At 39.3% G+C, this 18,106-nt stretch overlaps 1 protein-coding gene across 1 annotated transcript in view; it reads right to left on the bottom strand.

The window, feature by feature from the left end:
* Positions 1-18,106, bottom strand: part of LOC149240215 (sodium/hydrogen exchanger 4-like) — a 369,919-nt gene that overhangs the window by 156,544 nt on the left and 195,269 nt on the right. The window contains exons 8-10 of the mRNA XM_089373646.1: positions 3,643-3,689; positions 3,416-3,482; positions 3,200-3,300 (exon numbers count right to left, since the gene is read on the bottom strand). Coding sequence (XP_089229772.1) covers positions 3,200-3,300; positions 3,416-3,482; positions 3,643-3,689 — 215 coding nt within the window. The remainder of the gene's footprint in view (positions 1-3,199; positions 3,301-3,415; positions 3,483-3,642; positions 3,690-18,106) is intronic.

Genomic DNA, 18,106 nt, shown 5'->3' with positions numbered 1-18,106 from the left:
TATTTATTATCATTAACTGTGGGCTGTTTTTTCTATTGTTGTCATAAATTTTAGTGTTCCATGGGGACGCGTCCCCCAAGGTCGGGTGCGCGCACCCCTCGCACCCCACGCACCCGGGACGGGGGCACGTACGGGGAAACGTTTCCCCACGTCCCCCTTTTGGGGAGACGTAGGGAGACGCAAGGGGGGACGTTTCCCCAGTGTGGGGGACGCAACTTCCCAGGCATCCCCCCTCAAAATGGGTTAAGCGTCCCCCCTTAAATTTGCTTGTAAACAATGATTTATGATAGGGAAAACGTAGTATTTGACCATATTTCCCTACTAATGCTATGCTATTCATGGTAATGTTAAATTCTTAAAGTAGAAGTGACATTCTCCTTTATCTTTCATTTTTATCCTTTTACTTAAATTTTTAACATTACCATGAAATGACTCAGGATGTTTGAGAGTGGTTCTGACCTCAATGGATTTCATATGGAGAAAGTAAAATTTTAGATCTCACTCAAAATCCAGCAGACTTAATAGTTTTTCAGGAATTCAGGATTCAATGGAGTGCAATGTTTCCATTGCATTTTGTCATGTACAAGGGTATGGAATTGGTATTTAATCAAGAGCACCAAGCCCTCTGTGTACTTTAGAGTGAATTTTAGACTCATCACTCCATTGTTTTTGAGTTTTAATTATATCAATTTACTATTCTAGTCTTTAGATCAATTTCTCAAGAATTCAGGATTTGATGGAGTGCAATGTTTCCATTGCATTTTGTCATGTACAAGGGTATGGAATTAGCATTTAATCAAGAGCACCAAGCCCTCTGTGTACTTTAGAGTGACTTTTAGACTCATCACTCCATTGTTTTTGAGTTTTAGTTATATCAATTTACTATTCCAGTCTTTAGATTTCAGTATCTATTATAGTCTATTTTGCTTAGTACTAATTAGATTCTAGAATGATAAATGACGAATTTTTATTTTAAATCAATTTAGAATCTAGAATGATGAATTTAATTTTTAAATCAATGTAGATTCGAGAATGGTGAATAATGAATACTGAATATGGATCAGAGTATTTCATTTTTGAATCTCATGGTTTATGGATGAATCATGTATGTATTAGTAAGGATGATGAGTATGGATCAATGTATTTCATTATTTAATTCAATTATGTATGTATCATTCTATTTATGCTTTCATTATTGAATATGAATTTGAAATATATATATATATATATAGATATATAGATATATTAAAAAGGAAAAAAATTATATACCCCGACGCCCCCCCGTCCCCCCTAAATTTCCCTAGAATTTGAGGGTACTCCCACACGTCCCCTTTGTGTGTCTCCCTGCACCCGCATCTCCCTGTCCCAGAGACTTGGTGGAACATTGATAAATTTTGCATGTTGTAAATTCTTCTTATTTTAAACCCTAATCTATAAAAGAAATCATTAAATTTAACATGGCATGTTTTTGGAATCTATTTGAGCATCTGTAGGACTTATCTTAGCCCTCTAGACTTAGCCATAGATTCTTTGTACTCATTACCCCATGTCATCCAGAGCCTTACCTTATTTAATATATTATATTATCCATGCTTGAGAGAGCCCTATCTTATTTAATATTTCCATGCTTGTTTATTTAGCAAAATCCTTGGAGAGTATTTAGCCTGAGAATTCTTGGGTTACTTAATCTCTGAGATCTATCGGGGAAGCCTCCCTTGTGGGGATAACATCCATCTACAGAACAATGCCAAATATCTTCATCCATGCCAAGGTGTTCTCACACCAAGGCTCCAACGATCAATGCCAAAGAAAATCCAAACAAGCTCAAAGCTGCTGGGGCAAACCATGTCAAGTGATGAATGTAAACAACATAATGATTAGGAGTATGTCACATCATCAATGATAGACTGTAGCATCAAATATCATCTCATCAACTATCCACCTACATCATTACGAAGGAAGCACCAATGCATCAACATTATCAAATACACATGTCCAAGCAAGCACATATAGATGCCCCTAGGCCACCGAAAGCTCTATCATCCTGCTAACTTGCTTTGTGATAAAAAGCATAAGTGTGTGTTTGATGAAAATTAAAAGTGAAGCTTCATGTAAAATGAGGGGTGGCATGTTCTATGATAACCTCCTCTGTGCTGGACTCCTATCATTTATATTCTGTGCATCCACAAGAAAGGATACCAATACAGTTGTTTTTTAGTGGCAATTTCTTTATGTGCTCAAGGATACCATCCATTTCTATGACGAACAACTTCCTACAACTTGGCATTTTCCATTTAATGGGTGAATTTCATGTATATGTTCTTTCTGCTTGACTTCTATTATTGTTTCTAATAAATAGACCAGAGAAAGATTCCCTCTCTGACTCCAATTATTATGTAAAATAAACTTTTGCATTCAGACTTCCATGCACACTGCAAGTTGTTGCTTATACATGACAATCATCATGGTATAACAACCAGAAACCTTGGTATTTTATCTGAGGCAAATACCATTTTATGATATGTAATATGTATTTATCTATAGTGCCCCAATTACATTTAGTTCATCCTTTACAGTTCCAATGATCTTTTCATAAGACTAAGTCTATTGATTCAAGTCATCTCTACAATGCCATCCCCATAAAAAAAGAATGTTCCTAAGGGAAAGAGAAAACTATTGAGAAGATCCAGTTGAGCATCATAGTGGAAACATATAAATATTGCCTGTTAAGAACATTTAAAAAGGTCAACTGAATGGACCACAATGAAAAAAAGTTATTTATATATAACCTAGAGCTAGAGAGGTTTTCTAATTGAAGCCTCTTAAAAAGAGACATGATAATATACAGCTACAACTAAGTTGCAGAAGCAAGATTAAGTGCATATTAGTAAGTGTATTATCATTGTAGAATATATTGTATCCAGGGAAAAGAAGATTGTGTTTATTTGTCTCATCATGCATATATATGTGTAGATTCAACATAAACGAATGCCAAAATAAACTTAGAAATAAATGTTTAAAACAAAAAAACATGAATATCAATAATTCAAGTGCAAACACACAAGTTAATATACATAATACAATGCATGAACACATGAAAATACTTCCAAATATGCCGAACAGAGAACGTAAATTTCAAACAATCTACATAGTATGTGGTCCAAATGCATGTGTTGAAAATTTAAAACCTGTAGCTTACTTAGTAGTGATTCGTGATTTCTCTGTCACATTGTGCCATGTATAATGCGACATGACAATTCCACAGAAGAAAACTGTAAGAATCCCACTTAGGTAAAAAAGCTGCAGACAAAGATAGTTCGGAAGAGAAAAATATTAGAATTTAGATCCAACTCTGAGTAGAAAAGTACACAAATTCGGATCGTGCAAAAGTTGTTAACACTTCAGCTAATCTCACCTCGGCTAACATATATGACAAATAAGCCATTAGTGCCATGAGCGCAATTTCACGATCTGTTGAATGCCTATACAAAAATGATTGATTAGTATAAAGTTTCAGAATTGATAAATCTGAAGAATATGATCAAATTAACCATATTATTGGTGCACAGTTTCACATGAAAAAAAGGAAATGCAGAAAACAAAATGAACCACAAAAAAGGATTCCAGAGACAGCTAACTCACCTTCCAAAGTACAAGCTCTTTATGACGTATGCAGTCAAAAGCCCAGTCTGAAAAATTCACGAGAAGATAGGATAATTTAATTAATTTCCAAGGAGTTACCACAAAAGTAGGTCAATGGGACTGAATAGTACAACTAGAAACAGCAATTCCATACATTAGACAATTTCAAGACAGAAGATCTTCAACAATAAGCACTTACAAGACAGCGTGTAGTATATCAATCCATTATCCAAAGAAGTAGCTCCAAAGACAATCAAAAATAGCTTCCAAATATCAAAAATTCAAAATACATCCAATAGATCTCTAGTAGCCAAGAAGGAACCAATGCGAGTTTCTCTAGTAAGGTCGAATTGTTCAAGAGATGATGGTGAGAGGCTCAAATAATGTCTCTTCTATTTATATAGGTCCAATCAAGTTTAGTTTTAACCTAAAGCCCTCTTAGTTGCCAAATGATGGACAAAAGCTAATTGAGGTTACAAGCCAACCTCATAGTCAATGTAATAACATAAGAAAACACCCATAGGAGGGTCGAAATGATGACACTATCCATGCGTGAGCCTCTTGGAGGCACGTGTTGAGTTCTCTTGGTGCCAAGTTGAGTGAAGAGGGCTCCAAACATCATCCTCTAGGTGTTGGCCCCTAGATCTCTATGCAAATCGTCATGTGGACCCCAGTTCTGTGTTTGGGGAAAAAAATGGGTCTCATGGGTCTCCTGGTGGTAGAATAGCCTAGATCTGCTCCAACATTGAGGGCTCAGAGAATGGTGCGCTAGCGCTCCCATGTCTCAAGGGGTGAAACAAACCTCATCTGGGCCTCGAATCAGCTGCCAAACCATGTGATCACTACCAGGCCAATTGGGGCACAATGGTCCAAGTGCATCATCTCATGACTAATGTAGGGCAAAGTGCAAACTACTAGGGGTGATGTACGTGCCCATGGAGTGATACGATGCTCTACAAGTAATAGGAGTCCCATGGCTCTCAACGGTTCACCTATAGGGTGTCATATGCTCCTCTAGTGGACTTCGGCCCCGGTTAAGTTGCCCAGCCCATGGTGAAAATCACCTGCCAATCACACACAATGTTCAGTGCTACATCTTCACCATTAGGTGCAATTAATCATTAGTGCATATAAGTGAACCAAGTTTGTTAGTCAAGGGAAAATTGAGACTTCATATGGGGATTTTCTTCTAAATTTAAGGCTTTGATCACATAATAGTGTTACCTCCTGATGTCGCTCGAATTGTACAAGCACGATACGACAACAACTCAGGTTGGGGGCTGTCACTTTGATCCCCGACCTCTCCGTTCTAGTTGTCTCCCAATAGCAACCTATTGGGGGTAGTCCCTATGGAAGATAGAAATGCAAGATTGATGGAAACCAACAAGTTCGGGAGACATGGTTGAATGCCTAGCCACTTGGTTAATTTTAGCAAGTTAAAGGATTAGATTTAATTATTAATGAAACCAGTGCCTTAAGGATGTGAAAATTCGGAAACCCGAATGCTATCGCAGCAACTGGAAATTATTGTTAAATTGGCAACTAGGGCCAAACTCCATGTGGGTTATCTTATTTCTGGCAGCTGATATTTTTATTGGATCCCTCTCGTCGAGAGGTGTAGGATTGATCCAAAGATCATCCGATTCCGATAAGTATTTATGGAGATATGAATTTATTTTGTTTATGTAATTATAGTCAAGCCGACCAGCTCTTATGTAGGCTCTAGAAGCCCAACCGACGTGTCTATTCATCATCCTCATTTTGGTATAAATAGATGAGGATTTGATATCATTTGCACACACGTATTCTTGAGGTGATCTCCTCTCCACGTCTGGGTTTTTGGAGAAGGAGAGAACCAAAAGAATACGCTGGCCTTATGGTGATGCCCTAGCCGCAGGTTGATCTACGCAGCAAACAGAGACTCCTAGTCATGCCCTAGCCGCAGTCAAGGGAGCTCCTATGTGGTTAAAGTGAGGCCTAATCTACGCTGTCTAGGAAGCCTCTATAACGCAGCTAAGAAAAGAATTATTGCTGAGAAGAACAGGCCCTAACACGCTGTCAAGAAGCCTTATACACTACGCTGTCCAGAAGTAAAATGCAGTCAATGTGATCCCTGGAACAGCCGCAGTCATAAAGTCATAACACGCAGATCATTCAACGTAATGCCCTAATTTGGATCCATTGTCATATGGAATCATTACACGCAGTTCATGGACAGTCAACATGATGCCTGGAACAGCCGCAGTCATAAAGTCATAACACGCAGATCATTCAACGTAATGCCCTAATTTGGATCCATTGTCATATGGAATCATTACACGCAGTTCATGGACAGTCAACATGATGCCTGGAACAGCCACAGTCATAAAGTCATAACACGCAGTTAATAAAGGGTCCATACGCAGTCATGAAGCTATCTTACACGCTGTTCTTGAAGACACATATATGCTGTTCATCATAAGGATATTCCAATATAAATAGAGACAGACACGCAGATATATGTAGCTGTAAATGGAGACATATACGCTGATATATATAGTCACCTATTCCGCTGTAAATAGTAACACCTTATACGCAGGCAGAGGAAGGATTGCTGTAGGTAACAGCATGACAAATTAGGTCTGTTGGCAGCATGATGTATGAATGACCTGAATGATGTATAATGATGGATGATGACATGGAGCATGGACAGCATCATGATGATGATGATGCACATTAGTATGGGCAGCATGATAAGATCATGAACATGAAGGGCAGCATGATAAGATCATGGACATGGGCAGCATGATGATTATCATGATTAGTGCAGCATGGTGCAATATGCAGTAGTGCAACTAGAGGACGAGATGCAGCATGATGATAGGTATCAGTTGAAGCAGAATGTCTTCAACTGATCTCGTCGTTATAGGAGATGATCTATGCTTAGATCTAGACAAGTCAAAGTGTTGACTTCTGTTGTAATTGTACTATCTCTCTCTCTCTCTTTCTCTGCTGAACTTTGAAGATAAAAGAAGAATTGATCAAAGGGTTTCCCCACACATTGTGGGGTTTGTCCCTGGCTTGCGCCATATCTTGTGTCCTCTTGTCTTGGCTTGTCTTCTGCATATTATATTTATGTTCTATCTGCAGTTTATCGTAATGCTGATGTGATTGCTAACTGTGAAAATTTAAATAAATTGCTCTAGCATAGAACATACCAAAACTTAACAATTATTCTCCCAATTGTTAATCAATTTTAACAATTTATTTACTGTTTCCTACAACAAATACTCAATAACTCACACTGCAATCTACACAAATAAACCGTGAAAGAATAAATGTTGGAAGAAATACTAGCACACACACATAAAATGACATGGTTATTTTTGGACCCATGTCCCCAGAAAAATCCAACTTGGGAAAACCGGTGCAGCAGTGAGACCGGTTTTATTTATTATGCAGCAATGAAATCTGAGAACATCTATTGATGCCCAACTGGCAATCCAAACAGCAAGAAAATTTGAGCAAAACACTGAAGGGAATTACCCTTCTCCCACATGCAATCTCTGGCTGGACTTTCCCTATCAAAAAACTCAGCCTCCTACAACACTGCGTCAGCCTTTGCGTTGCTCTGCATAGCTGGCTGGACAGCTTGCTTCAGACTGGACTTAGATGAAGTCATTCTGCCTCTGGGAACTGACCAAATCGTCTCTCCGACACTATGGGACTCCTTCCCAGCCTCTGGAACTGAGAACGAATTTCCTACTCTCCAAATCGATCTTCTTGAGTGAAGCAACTGCATTGCCCCTCAACGTTGCCTCTCAGGCATAATCCAGCTCACTTACTGTTGCCTCCTTGAATCTAGAAAATCTTTCCTCCAGATCACTGCCTCTGCCCCTCACTCACTGCTTCGATCTCACTGGCTCTCTCTGCCAAAACTGACTGCTGCTACTCTGGAAATCGATCTGCTCATGAAATAGAACTTCTCAAGTGATTTATCCAAGCCCCATCGACTTCTTATAATCCTCTGTTGAGACTTCAACAACCAAGATTAGATCTTAATCGATGGCTAGCATTAACTTGAAGTCGATCCGTGTGAGTTTCTAGAACATTCACACCTTAAGTTAATTAATTAGTCATATTCCCTAATTTTAGACTTGGGAAACATTTAAAAATTGACTAATAATCTAATTAAGTCATTTCTAGACGAAATTTCCAAAAATGATTTATGGGTTTTGGAGATCTCATGCATTCTAGCCTCTCCACAAAATTTCAAGGCTAGAACACATCCGATGCTACAAAAACTAATGCTCCCTCTTAGCGAGGAATGTGTTTTAGTGTTGCTTCCCCCTCTAGCAACACCCTGTCTCTGCATCATCCCCTGTCACGTTGTTGATGTCTAGCTGTTGCTGCCCACCAACCATTGTGCAACTCTGATATGTGTTGCATCTGTGCGGCGGTTGACTCTGCTGAACTACTGCCAACACTACATCTGCACTACAACTCCCTCTACATCTGTTGTTGCTGCAACATCTACAGCTGAAAAGCATCCTAAATATTGAATCAACTGTTATCAGTATGATGCATCTATCTCCTGGGTCTCTAACTGTTGCTAGTATCTGCGTTGTCACTAAAGAATCTACATTGCTGCCGACTCTGCACTGCTGCCAACTCTACACTGTGCTCCCCAGTATCTAACTGCAACTAAACTTTGCATCTGTCACTCTGGCATCTGACTGCATCCGTTGTCACTAATCCACCCCGCTACTAAATACTGCGAGCTCCCATAGCAAGGAACTAATTCAAGAGGTGGACCTCCTCAAGAATCTTGCCCATCTGTAGCACTCTGGGGGTACAACACCAAGCCACCCCACTTTATCCTGGGGGTATGTCAGCAAACATGGCAAAGTCTTCCTCTAGCCTAGAGGACAGCCTCTCGATATCTGTTGATGTTGCATGTTGGTCCTGCTTCTCCTCTTTTTCCTTCTTCCTGAGAGGACACTGAGTGTTGTAATGACCAAGATCACCACATCTAAAGCACTTGACCTTTGACAGGTCCTTTCGTTGCTCCCCCTGTCCATGATTAGGACCCTTCGATGCGAGGGCCACATTCTCCTCCTCCTTCACCTACTTTGATTTGCTATTGTTGCCACTGATGGAGCTCTTCACTAGCTCCCGTCGCAACTCCTCCTACTGCAAATCGGCCCACATCCTGTCCCACCTTGGCAAGGTATCTCTACCTAAAATACTTTGGACAAATGCCTGCCACTCCTCGAAGACACTGTTTAGTGCCAATCGCACTAGCTTTGTGGGTTGAGGCGCTACCCCAACAACTGCAAGTTGGTCCCTGATCTCCTGAATCCATGTGAGGAAGGGGTCTATGCCTTCCCCCTTCTGCATCCTGGTGCATCTCAACTTCTCCTCTAAGTACATCTTCCGCTACTCGGAAATGCCCTGGTATAGCATGGTGAGAGTCTCCCATATTTCTCTAGCAGACCCTTTGCTAGCTATGTGTGAAACAATGTGATCCCGAACACCATCAAGGATCAACCTCTTCACCCAGGCCATTTTCTTTCTATACTCCTTCAATTGATCTGCATCCGTGTGGATAGCTACCACTACATCTATATATGTCTTCAGGTTGTATTCATCTAGAAGGAAGAACATCCTTGCCTTCCAAATGACATCGTTGGAAGCACCATCCAACCTGTCCTAATCTCGATGTCCAATAGTGGCCATCTCAAACAATGTCGAAAATCTCCTCTTCCCTTCTGCTTAGTTGCTGATAGGTTATTCGCACTCCCTTCTGGAGTGAGAAAATTTGCTCACAACTACTATTGATCTGCAAGGGAAATCGAACTTCTTGAAATTAGAAGTTCCCTGAGGGAAACTTTCCCTTAGTGTGTGCTCTTCTTCCACCCGACGCTAGTTATGCTCTAGCAAACTACTACAAAACTACTGCGTCCAACTAGAGATCTATTCTGCAAAAAAAATATTGGCTACTCCCTCTGCCCCTGGAATCCCTTGATCTAGAGAGATCAAACATTTTGTCCCTCCCTCGGAAAAAAGCGATTCTCCTCATGAAATTTGACCTCTTGGCCAAGGTGACTACACTGCCTCTGGGGTTTCAATCTGTTGCCCACACTGAACAACGAAACTCCCTCTTTTTTCGCTACTGAGCTCTCCAGTTGATAATCTGCGCTCTAATACCATGTGAAAATTCAGAAACCCAAATCCTATAGCAGCAACTGGAAATTATTCTCCTAATTGTTAATTAATTTTAACAATTTATTTACTGTTTCCTATAGAAAATATTGAATAACTCACACTGCAATCTACACAAATAAATTGCGGAAGAATAAATGTTGGAAGAAATACTAACACACACATAAAATGACACAGTTATTTTTGGACCAATGTCCCTAGAAAAACCCAACTTGGGAAAACTGGTGTAGCAATGAGAATTTTATTTATTATGCAGCAGTGAAATCTGAGTACATCTATGGATGCCCAACTGGCAATCCAAACAGCAAGAAAGTCTGAGCTAAATACTAAAGTGAATTACCCTTCTCCCACATGCAATCTCTGGCTGGACTTTCCCTATCAAAAAACTCGGCCTCCTGGAGCATTGCATCAACCTCTGCGTAGCTGGTTCGACGACTTGCTCCTGAATGGGCTCAAATGAAGTCGTTGTGCCTCTGGAAACTGAGAAAATCATCTCTCTAGACCTCTGGGACTCCTTCCTAGCCTCTGGAACTAAGAAAGAATTTCCTTCTCTCCAAATCATTCTGTCTGACTGAAGCAACTGCGCTGCCCCTCAACATTGCCTCTCTGTAATAATTCGACTCACTTGTTGTTATCTCCCCGAATCTGGAAAATCTTTCCTCTGGATCACTGTCTCTGCCCCTCACTCACTGCATCGATCTCACTGGCTCTCTCTCTGGTAACTGACTATTGCTACTCTGGAAATCGATCTGCTCATGAAATCGAACTTCTCAAATGATTTCTCCAAGCCCCATTGACTTCTTCTTATAATCCTCTATTTAGACTTCAACGGCCAAGATTAGATCTTAATCAATGGCTAGGATTAACTTGAAGTCGATCCGTGTGAGTTTCTAGAACATTCACACCTCAACTTAATTAGTTTTGATTAGTTAATCGTATTCCCTAAGTTTAGACTTAGGAAATATTTAAAAATTGACTAATAATCTAATTAAGTCATTTCTAGGTGGAGTTTCCAAAAACAATTTCTAGGTTTTGGAGATCTCATGCATTCTAGCCTCTCTACGAAATTTCAAAGCTAGAACACATCTGATGCTACAAAAACTAACAATGGAGTCAACTTGCTTTAGAAAAATTATGAACCAGGTGACTGGATGAACAACCGTTGCTTGAATGCTTATCTACCTTATATGCTATGCAAATCCTATGACTTAGGTGCAATGCAAGGATCTTGATTGCTTTTAATTAGATGCATATTCTAGGTGTATCCTTCCTCTTAACTATTTTGAAGCTAGTCTCTAGAGTAGGTGGGGAACCAAGCAGAGGCTTGATTAACAATACCTCCCCCTAGGTACTAACCACCCAGTGCCTCTAGCTTTGTGGAGACTATAGCTCTGACCACTGCAAGGTCACCATGTTAACCACTAAAGAGGTGCTCAAATCCTCAAGCTAGGTGAGAAAGGTGTTCCTATTTTTCTATCAACCAAGCTTACGCTTTGAGGTAAGTTAATAATGCAAGAATATTCTTAGGATGCTTAATGCAAGATTATTGGGTGCTTCTTGAGTTGAGATTGTTCAAGTACTTTCGTTATGATTAATCTTAAATTATATCAACGAGTACTTATCAATGGAAAATAAGAGACAATCTTAACCACGAGAGTATGTGCCAAATTTAACAAGTGCCAACAAGATACAAGAGACATCCACAATACAATTGCTCAAAAATATAGATCACCAATATGCTCAAGATGAAGATATCATCCATGAAAGATACTAATCATGAAACAATAATGACATTAATGGCAAGAAAGATAATTGGAGCACTTATCCACTTAGAACAATTACACAAATAAGATTAGCAATGCTCTTTAGACCATTAGAATACCTTCAAGAAAATGCCAATTAGATTCCTCAATGTCAATGATTCAAGAGATATTCCACAAGTCCTCAAGTTAAGAACACTTGGATTTTAGATGATTTAATGCTCTTTCAAACACAATTAGAACAAGTTACTTCAATGCCAATTAAGCTAATAGAGACAATGTAACCCAAGATATCAATGTCAAGTGCTTTTAGAGAGTGATCTTATGTGCACAATTAAGATTATGGAACTTTCTCAAGACAACAAATGTTAGTGTTCTTATCCAATGCCACAAATACTAGACAATAATAGCACTTTAAATGATGAAACAAGTCTTTTCCACAATGATTTATTAGAGCATGAGCAATAGAAACCTTATATTACTTATGCCCCAATATCATCCAAATGAGCAATAAATGAACTTACGACAGCAGTGAGAGTGTTATGACAACAGAGAATTAGATCATTTTAGAGCAATTTAGATGCAGAGTGCAAGACGGATATGCTTGCCAAATGTCAAACCAACTTTGCTAACATAAGATTTTAAATGAATTAACCCCTTTGATGATGCAATTGCCACTGTTATATCAGACTTATGATGCAGAGATAACAGTCACTAAAATTTGTAAACTCATGCCAAATGATGAATGCCCAACTCATGCAATGTTTTGCAGATTTGTTTAGATGACTTATGGATGAGTTATTTGACACTTCTATGGATTTTTAACGACTTTCATGAATTGATTATCTTGCTGTAGGTAAACAGTCAGAAGAAGAGGGTTTAGATCAAACCCTTAGGCCTCTACGCCTAGGAGAGGGCTAGTCTTATAGCCTAAATTTTCTCTAATAGCTATGTCGCCTGAAACCACAAACTTTTACCTAATTTCTCGGCAAAACACACCACAAATTAGCTTCAAAAATCAAGTGATCACCAAATGAGGGCAAATGAGGCAAGGTTAGGGCCAAGGAAGAGGGTTAGAAGCCAAGGCAAGGCAAGGCAACGCCTAGCCTAATGAGGATAGCTGCTAGGGGAAGAAGACTTTGTAGGCATTCGGCAAAGGTAAAGGAGGCCTTAAAGGCCTGGTACCAACTCCAAGAGGGCTATGGCCTAGAGAGGGCAGTCCCTTGGGGACTGCGGCAAGGTGAGGGAGGAGGCATAAGGGCTGCCTAGAGGGAGGAAGGTTGAGCGGAGGCAAGGGAAGGCAGGCTGAGGGCTAGGAAGAGGACGGAGAGCTGGAGGAGGGAGGATGAGGAGAGATGGGAGGAACAAAGGGCTATGAAAGCCTGCAGCCAAGCCTAACAAGCCTAAAAAGGCTTGCAACAAGACCTAAAGGGTTGTCGTCTAGCCCTAAGGGAAGTTGAGGCCTCTCTTGGCTCACGACAGGGCTCAATAAGGAGGTCGCAGCCCTTTTAGGGTTGCGTCTAGGCTTAAGGTGGACATTGGGCTTGGAGGCCCTAAAAAATTTTGAAACCCTTGCCAGAATTGTGAACTTGCTTTAGATCTTCAATAATCAACCAAATCACTGCAAAATTCCTTGATGTTGGCTTTGCAAAAATTTGTAGACTAGACCTTACCCTCAAGGGCCTAGATCTAGCTCAAACCCCCAGCAAATCATCTTGAAATAGCTTGTCTCCCCTGCACAAATGAAAAAAAAAATACCCAAAACACCAATATATACAAAAAATTCAAACAAACACCAAATCGCTGCAAAACAAGGGTTAAAAAAAAATTATTCTACACAAAGTTATTTTACAAAACTAATTTATAAAATATATACAAATACACAATGCTTGAAAGATTTTTTGAAGAATAATTTTTTATAACAATGACAATGGCTTGATGTATTTCAAAAGATAGCTATTAACCACAGTCTTAGCAAAGTAAGAAAATCACATAAATTACCCGAAGCCCAAACAAGTTCAGCTTGTGCCCACAGTCTATGAACTTGGAGCCTAAGGGTCGAGGAACCCGCAAACTCTATATATTTTCTTCAAGAAAACTTGTTAGACATATGGAAAATCAGATCACCTAAGATATGCTCAAATCTACCAATAGAATGCTCTTATCACCATCTAATGAATAAACAAGTCTATAAAATTTTAAGCACTGTTGACCACTACGTGTCAACTACCCATAGCAGTACACCCCCTTTTTCACAAAAGGGATAGCACTTGATCGACGTGTCCGTGCCATTCGACTGTCATCATCAGCCCAATCATGTCATGTTGTAAACCCAGTCTACATGTGTAAATTGTAAATAATCTTAGCAGATCTGAGTCATGTATGTAAATTGCCAAGGCAAACCTAATTTTCTAGTGATAATCTACGTTCCAGAAGATTTTTTGTCTCACCAATCCATGATCGGCAGAGTTTTCCTTCAGCCTAACCCCAAAGCCGGAATGGATTTTGTCATTAGAATCTTAGGGGAATCCTACTGTGCTAGGTTGAGTTTATGTAAAAGTAATTTGGAGATAATTCTAACATTTTGGTTAGGTTATTACAAATTGCTTGATTTGCTAGATTATATTTGTGTCGCAAGACAGGGTGGTCTATGAGGGTCTATGTCAAATGGGTTTTCCCCCTTGACATGTAAAATTGTAAAAGTCATGATGTAAAGTGTCTTGAGGGTTAGAAAATGTTTTATCCCCTCATAAGTCCTAAGTCTTAGGTCCTAGGTGATTTTTCCAAAGGCTAAGTTCGAGGATCCAAAAATAAAAAATAATAAAATAAGAATAATAAAACATAATAAAATTAAAAAATAACTAAAATAATAATAATAATAATAAATAAAATAAAATAAATTTTAAAAAATAAATAAATATTTGAAAAATAAAATAAAATAATAATAAGTCAAAGTTTTCAAAAAATAAATGCAAAGTTTTCATTTTTTTAATATATTAAAATGCATTTAAAATTTCGACGGAAGAGATTAAAAGGGATTTTGATCCTCATCGACGGTCGACATTAGTTTGACATGGATCACTTGAACTAGCTGTTGGGAATTTTTCCTTTAAATAGGGTGTTAAGGGGTCATTTGAGATCATTCGATCTGTGAGTCTTGTGCTAAAGAAAGCTCTCTTGTAGTCATTTTTTGTGCAATAAAGAAAGACTTTGGGGTTCAAAATCTTGCTGGTGTTACTCTTTTGGAAATGCTGTAAGATGTTTTATTTTTCTGCCTAATTTTATTTGCAGCCATTGATGATAGCTTGATGAAGATTGATTTAGGCACAAGTATCTTGTATGATCTTTGGGGTTTGAATGATAGTTTAATTTCTGAAATATATTGGTAGGTATCTCCATTTGATCTGAATTTCACTGTTTCTTTCTCCCTCTATGTTAATGGTTGATTTTAAGCTGTGCAGGAAATCCTTTTTTTTAGATTACCGGGCGTTCGAGGAAGTTCTCGGCTGAATCAGCCAACTCCCGGATTGCGTTTCCTGAAAGAGCCCAACTAGTTTTAATCTTGGGCTTATCATTAGAATTTTTGTTCCAAATGCATAAAGGGTTTTCTGAAGCATCTCACATTATATTTAAAATTCTGAAAATATTTCGTGATATTGATAAATCTGGCTACCTAGAGCCTTCAGTTTGTAAATACAGTAATTATTTAACTGGTTCTTAGGGTTTTTAGGGTTTCATTTATTTTTTGCATTTTCAGGTTCTGCCTGTTTTTTTCATTGTTTACAGGTTGCTCGTTACAGGTTGCAGTTTTGAAAGTGAGCTTCAATCTTGAAGCTAGATCTAGGCCCTAGAGGGTAAGATCTGGCCTCGGAACCAGTTCAGTTTTTTACAAGTGTACAGTTCTGCTGCTTGGGGTTTTCATTTCATAGAAAATTTTCGAATTTTTTTTTAGAACAAGTTGTGGGTTTGCTGCTTCACCTCCAAGCAGTTTTCTCCAACTTGCAGCTGTTAATTTTTGGTATGTTCTATGCTAGAGCAATTTATTTAAATTTTCACAGTTAGCAATCACATCAGCATTACGATAAACTGCAGATAGAACATAAATATAAAACGCAGAAGACAAGCCAAGGCAAGAGGACACAAGATATGGCGCGAGCCAGGGACAAACCCCACAATGTGTGGGGAAACCCTTTGATCAAATCTTCTTTTATCTTCAAAGTTCAGCAGAGAAAGAGAGAGAGAGATAGTACAATTACAACAGAAGTCAACACTTTGACTTGTCTAGATCTAAGCATAGATCATCTCCTATAACGACGAGATCAGTTGAAGACATTCTGCTTCAACTGATACCTATCATCGCGCTGCATCTCGTCCTCTAGTTGCACTACTGCATATTGCCCCATGCTGCTGTCCAGGTCCATGATCTTTCTCAGACTAATGTGCATCATTATCATGCTGCTGCCCCTGCTAATGTATCATTGGGCTGCCCATGCACATGATTTCATAGTGCTGCCCATCATGCTGCTGCCCATGCTTCATGTATTCGTTGCACAGCCCATCTACAGTATATCATGTTGCTGCCCAAGACTGCATTATATATATGTGCCCAGATCATACAACGTTATTGTCCAGATCATAGATGCTGCTCATAGATATACTGAGATCATCATTCATCACTGCTTTGATGAGAGGTAAGATTATGATCCTGTCTCTTACCTTCGATGAGACTGACACTCTTTGCAGAGTGATCACTATCACTGCATATAGGAACATCATCTAATACTTCAAGTTACCGCTGTACAAGATGTATGTCACCGAGATCTTCTTTATCCAACCAAAACCAAAATCTGTTGTGATCATAGCACATCGAGACTGCTACAAGTAGGCCGAGGGTCATGTAGACTACCAACGTGAAGATAGATGTGCCCAGATCACATACATTCTTCTCTGCTACACAGGTATGTTGAGTCTGCGGCTATGCTTGAGTGCAGTTATGACTGCATATAAATATCTCTGTATTCTGTGTATAAATGTCTTTATGAACAAAGTATAAAGGCAACCATGACTGCGTATGATTACAGTGTTTAGGGCCACGTAGCTGTAGTTTAGGGTTGCGTAATGGTGACACCTTCACACTGCGTTTGGCAGCTACAGGTCTCCTTTTAACTGTGGCCAGATCTCCTTGACATTATAATGACTGCAGCTTCTTCCATGCTTGACTGTTGTTATGTCTGCGGCTCTTTTATGACAACGGAGCAGATTAGGGCATCACACTAACGGTGAATGAATGTCTTCAAGATTCAATACTACATGAGTGATGTTACTGAAGAGCAAAGGAGATCAAATCATTGAGCCATAAATCGAACGCCATTTATAATGTGTATACTTATTATTAATCAACACATAGTAATGTGCCATGGATGTAGTGTCGGTGCGATGCCCTTAATGCAATGACATGATGCCCAGAGATCTATGTAATTTGAGACTGTAGTTGTTATAGATGTATAAGATCAATCTGAGACTTAACTTTTGTGGAATACAGAGAGGAACCTTCCGAAAAGTCTCAGTTCCACCTTGGAACATAAGAGGGAGAGCATACAAAGCGAGATCATTAATAGACAATATATAGATGCAGAAGGATTAACACCATACATTGCAGAGACTATATATCACAAAGTCGAGACCAGGGATAATATAAAGATGTCATATGAGATCATGACGTTATGTTATATGAGATCATAGCATTATAATGATTATCCAAGTGCCAATTATACCTATTCGAGATCATGTTCAGATCAGGTATGCGAGAGGAGTCCCGTGGATTGAGCAAGCGAGTCTTGTGGAGTAAAAGTCCTATAGACAGAGCATAGTAGTCCTTCGAGAGAGTCCGTGAGAAATCCATTTAGATATGAGACACCCTAACCCATACGAAACATAATCTTGATGTCTCGTACCTTAACCCTTGCAAACAATTACCCAAATCTCAGAACCGAAAAAGAGCCATGCGGATTGCTTCCATGCCAACGTTCAACATTCATCGCTGTGCGTATAAGAGTTGTGTTGTCAGATTCATTATAGATTAGGGCCTGCGTGCCTCGTATCCAACTCTGTCTGCTGCTCATCCTCATATGCCTGCGGCTTCCTGCGGTTAGGGCATCAACCTTGGGCAAGTGTATCTTTTGGTTCTCTCCTTCCAAAAACCCAGACGTGGAGAGGAGATCACCTCAAGAATACATGTCCAAAATGACTTCGAATCCTCACCAATTTATACTAAAAATGTAGAGGTTGAATAGACACGTCGGTTGGGCTTCTAGAGCCTACATAAGTGCTTGTCGGCTTGATAATAATTACATAAACAAAATAAATTCATATGTCCATAAATACTTATCGGAATCGGATGATCTTTGGATCAATCCTACACCTCTCGACGAGAGAGATCCAATAAAAATGCCAGCTACCATAAATAAGATGACCCACATGGAGTTTGGCCCTAGTTGCAA

This window comes from Pinus tabuliformis, chromosome 8, assembly GCF_031772625.1.
Source record: "Pinus tabuliformis cultivar Carrire ecotype Pingquan chromosome 8, CPIR1, whole genome shotgun sequence".
NCBI lineage: Eukaryota > Viridiplantae > Streptophyta > Pinopsida > Pinales > Pinaceae > Pinus > Pinus tabuliformis.
Note: the sequence above shows the minus strand (reverse complement) of the source record. Positions and strands in the feature narration are given on the sequence as shown.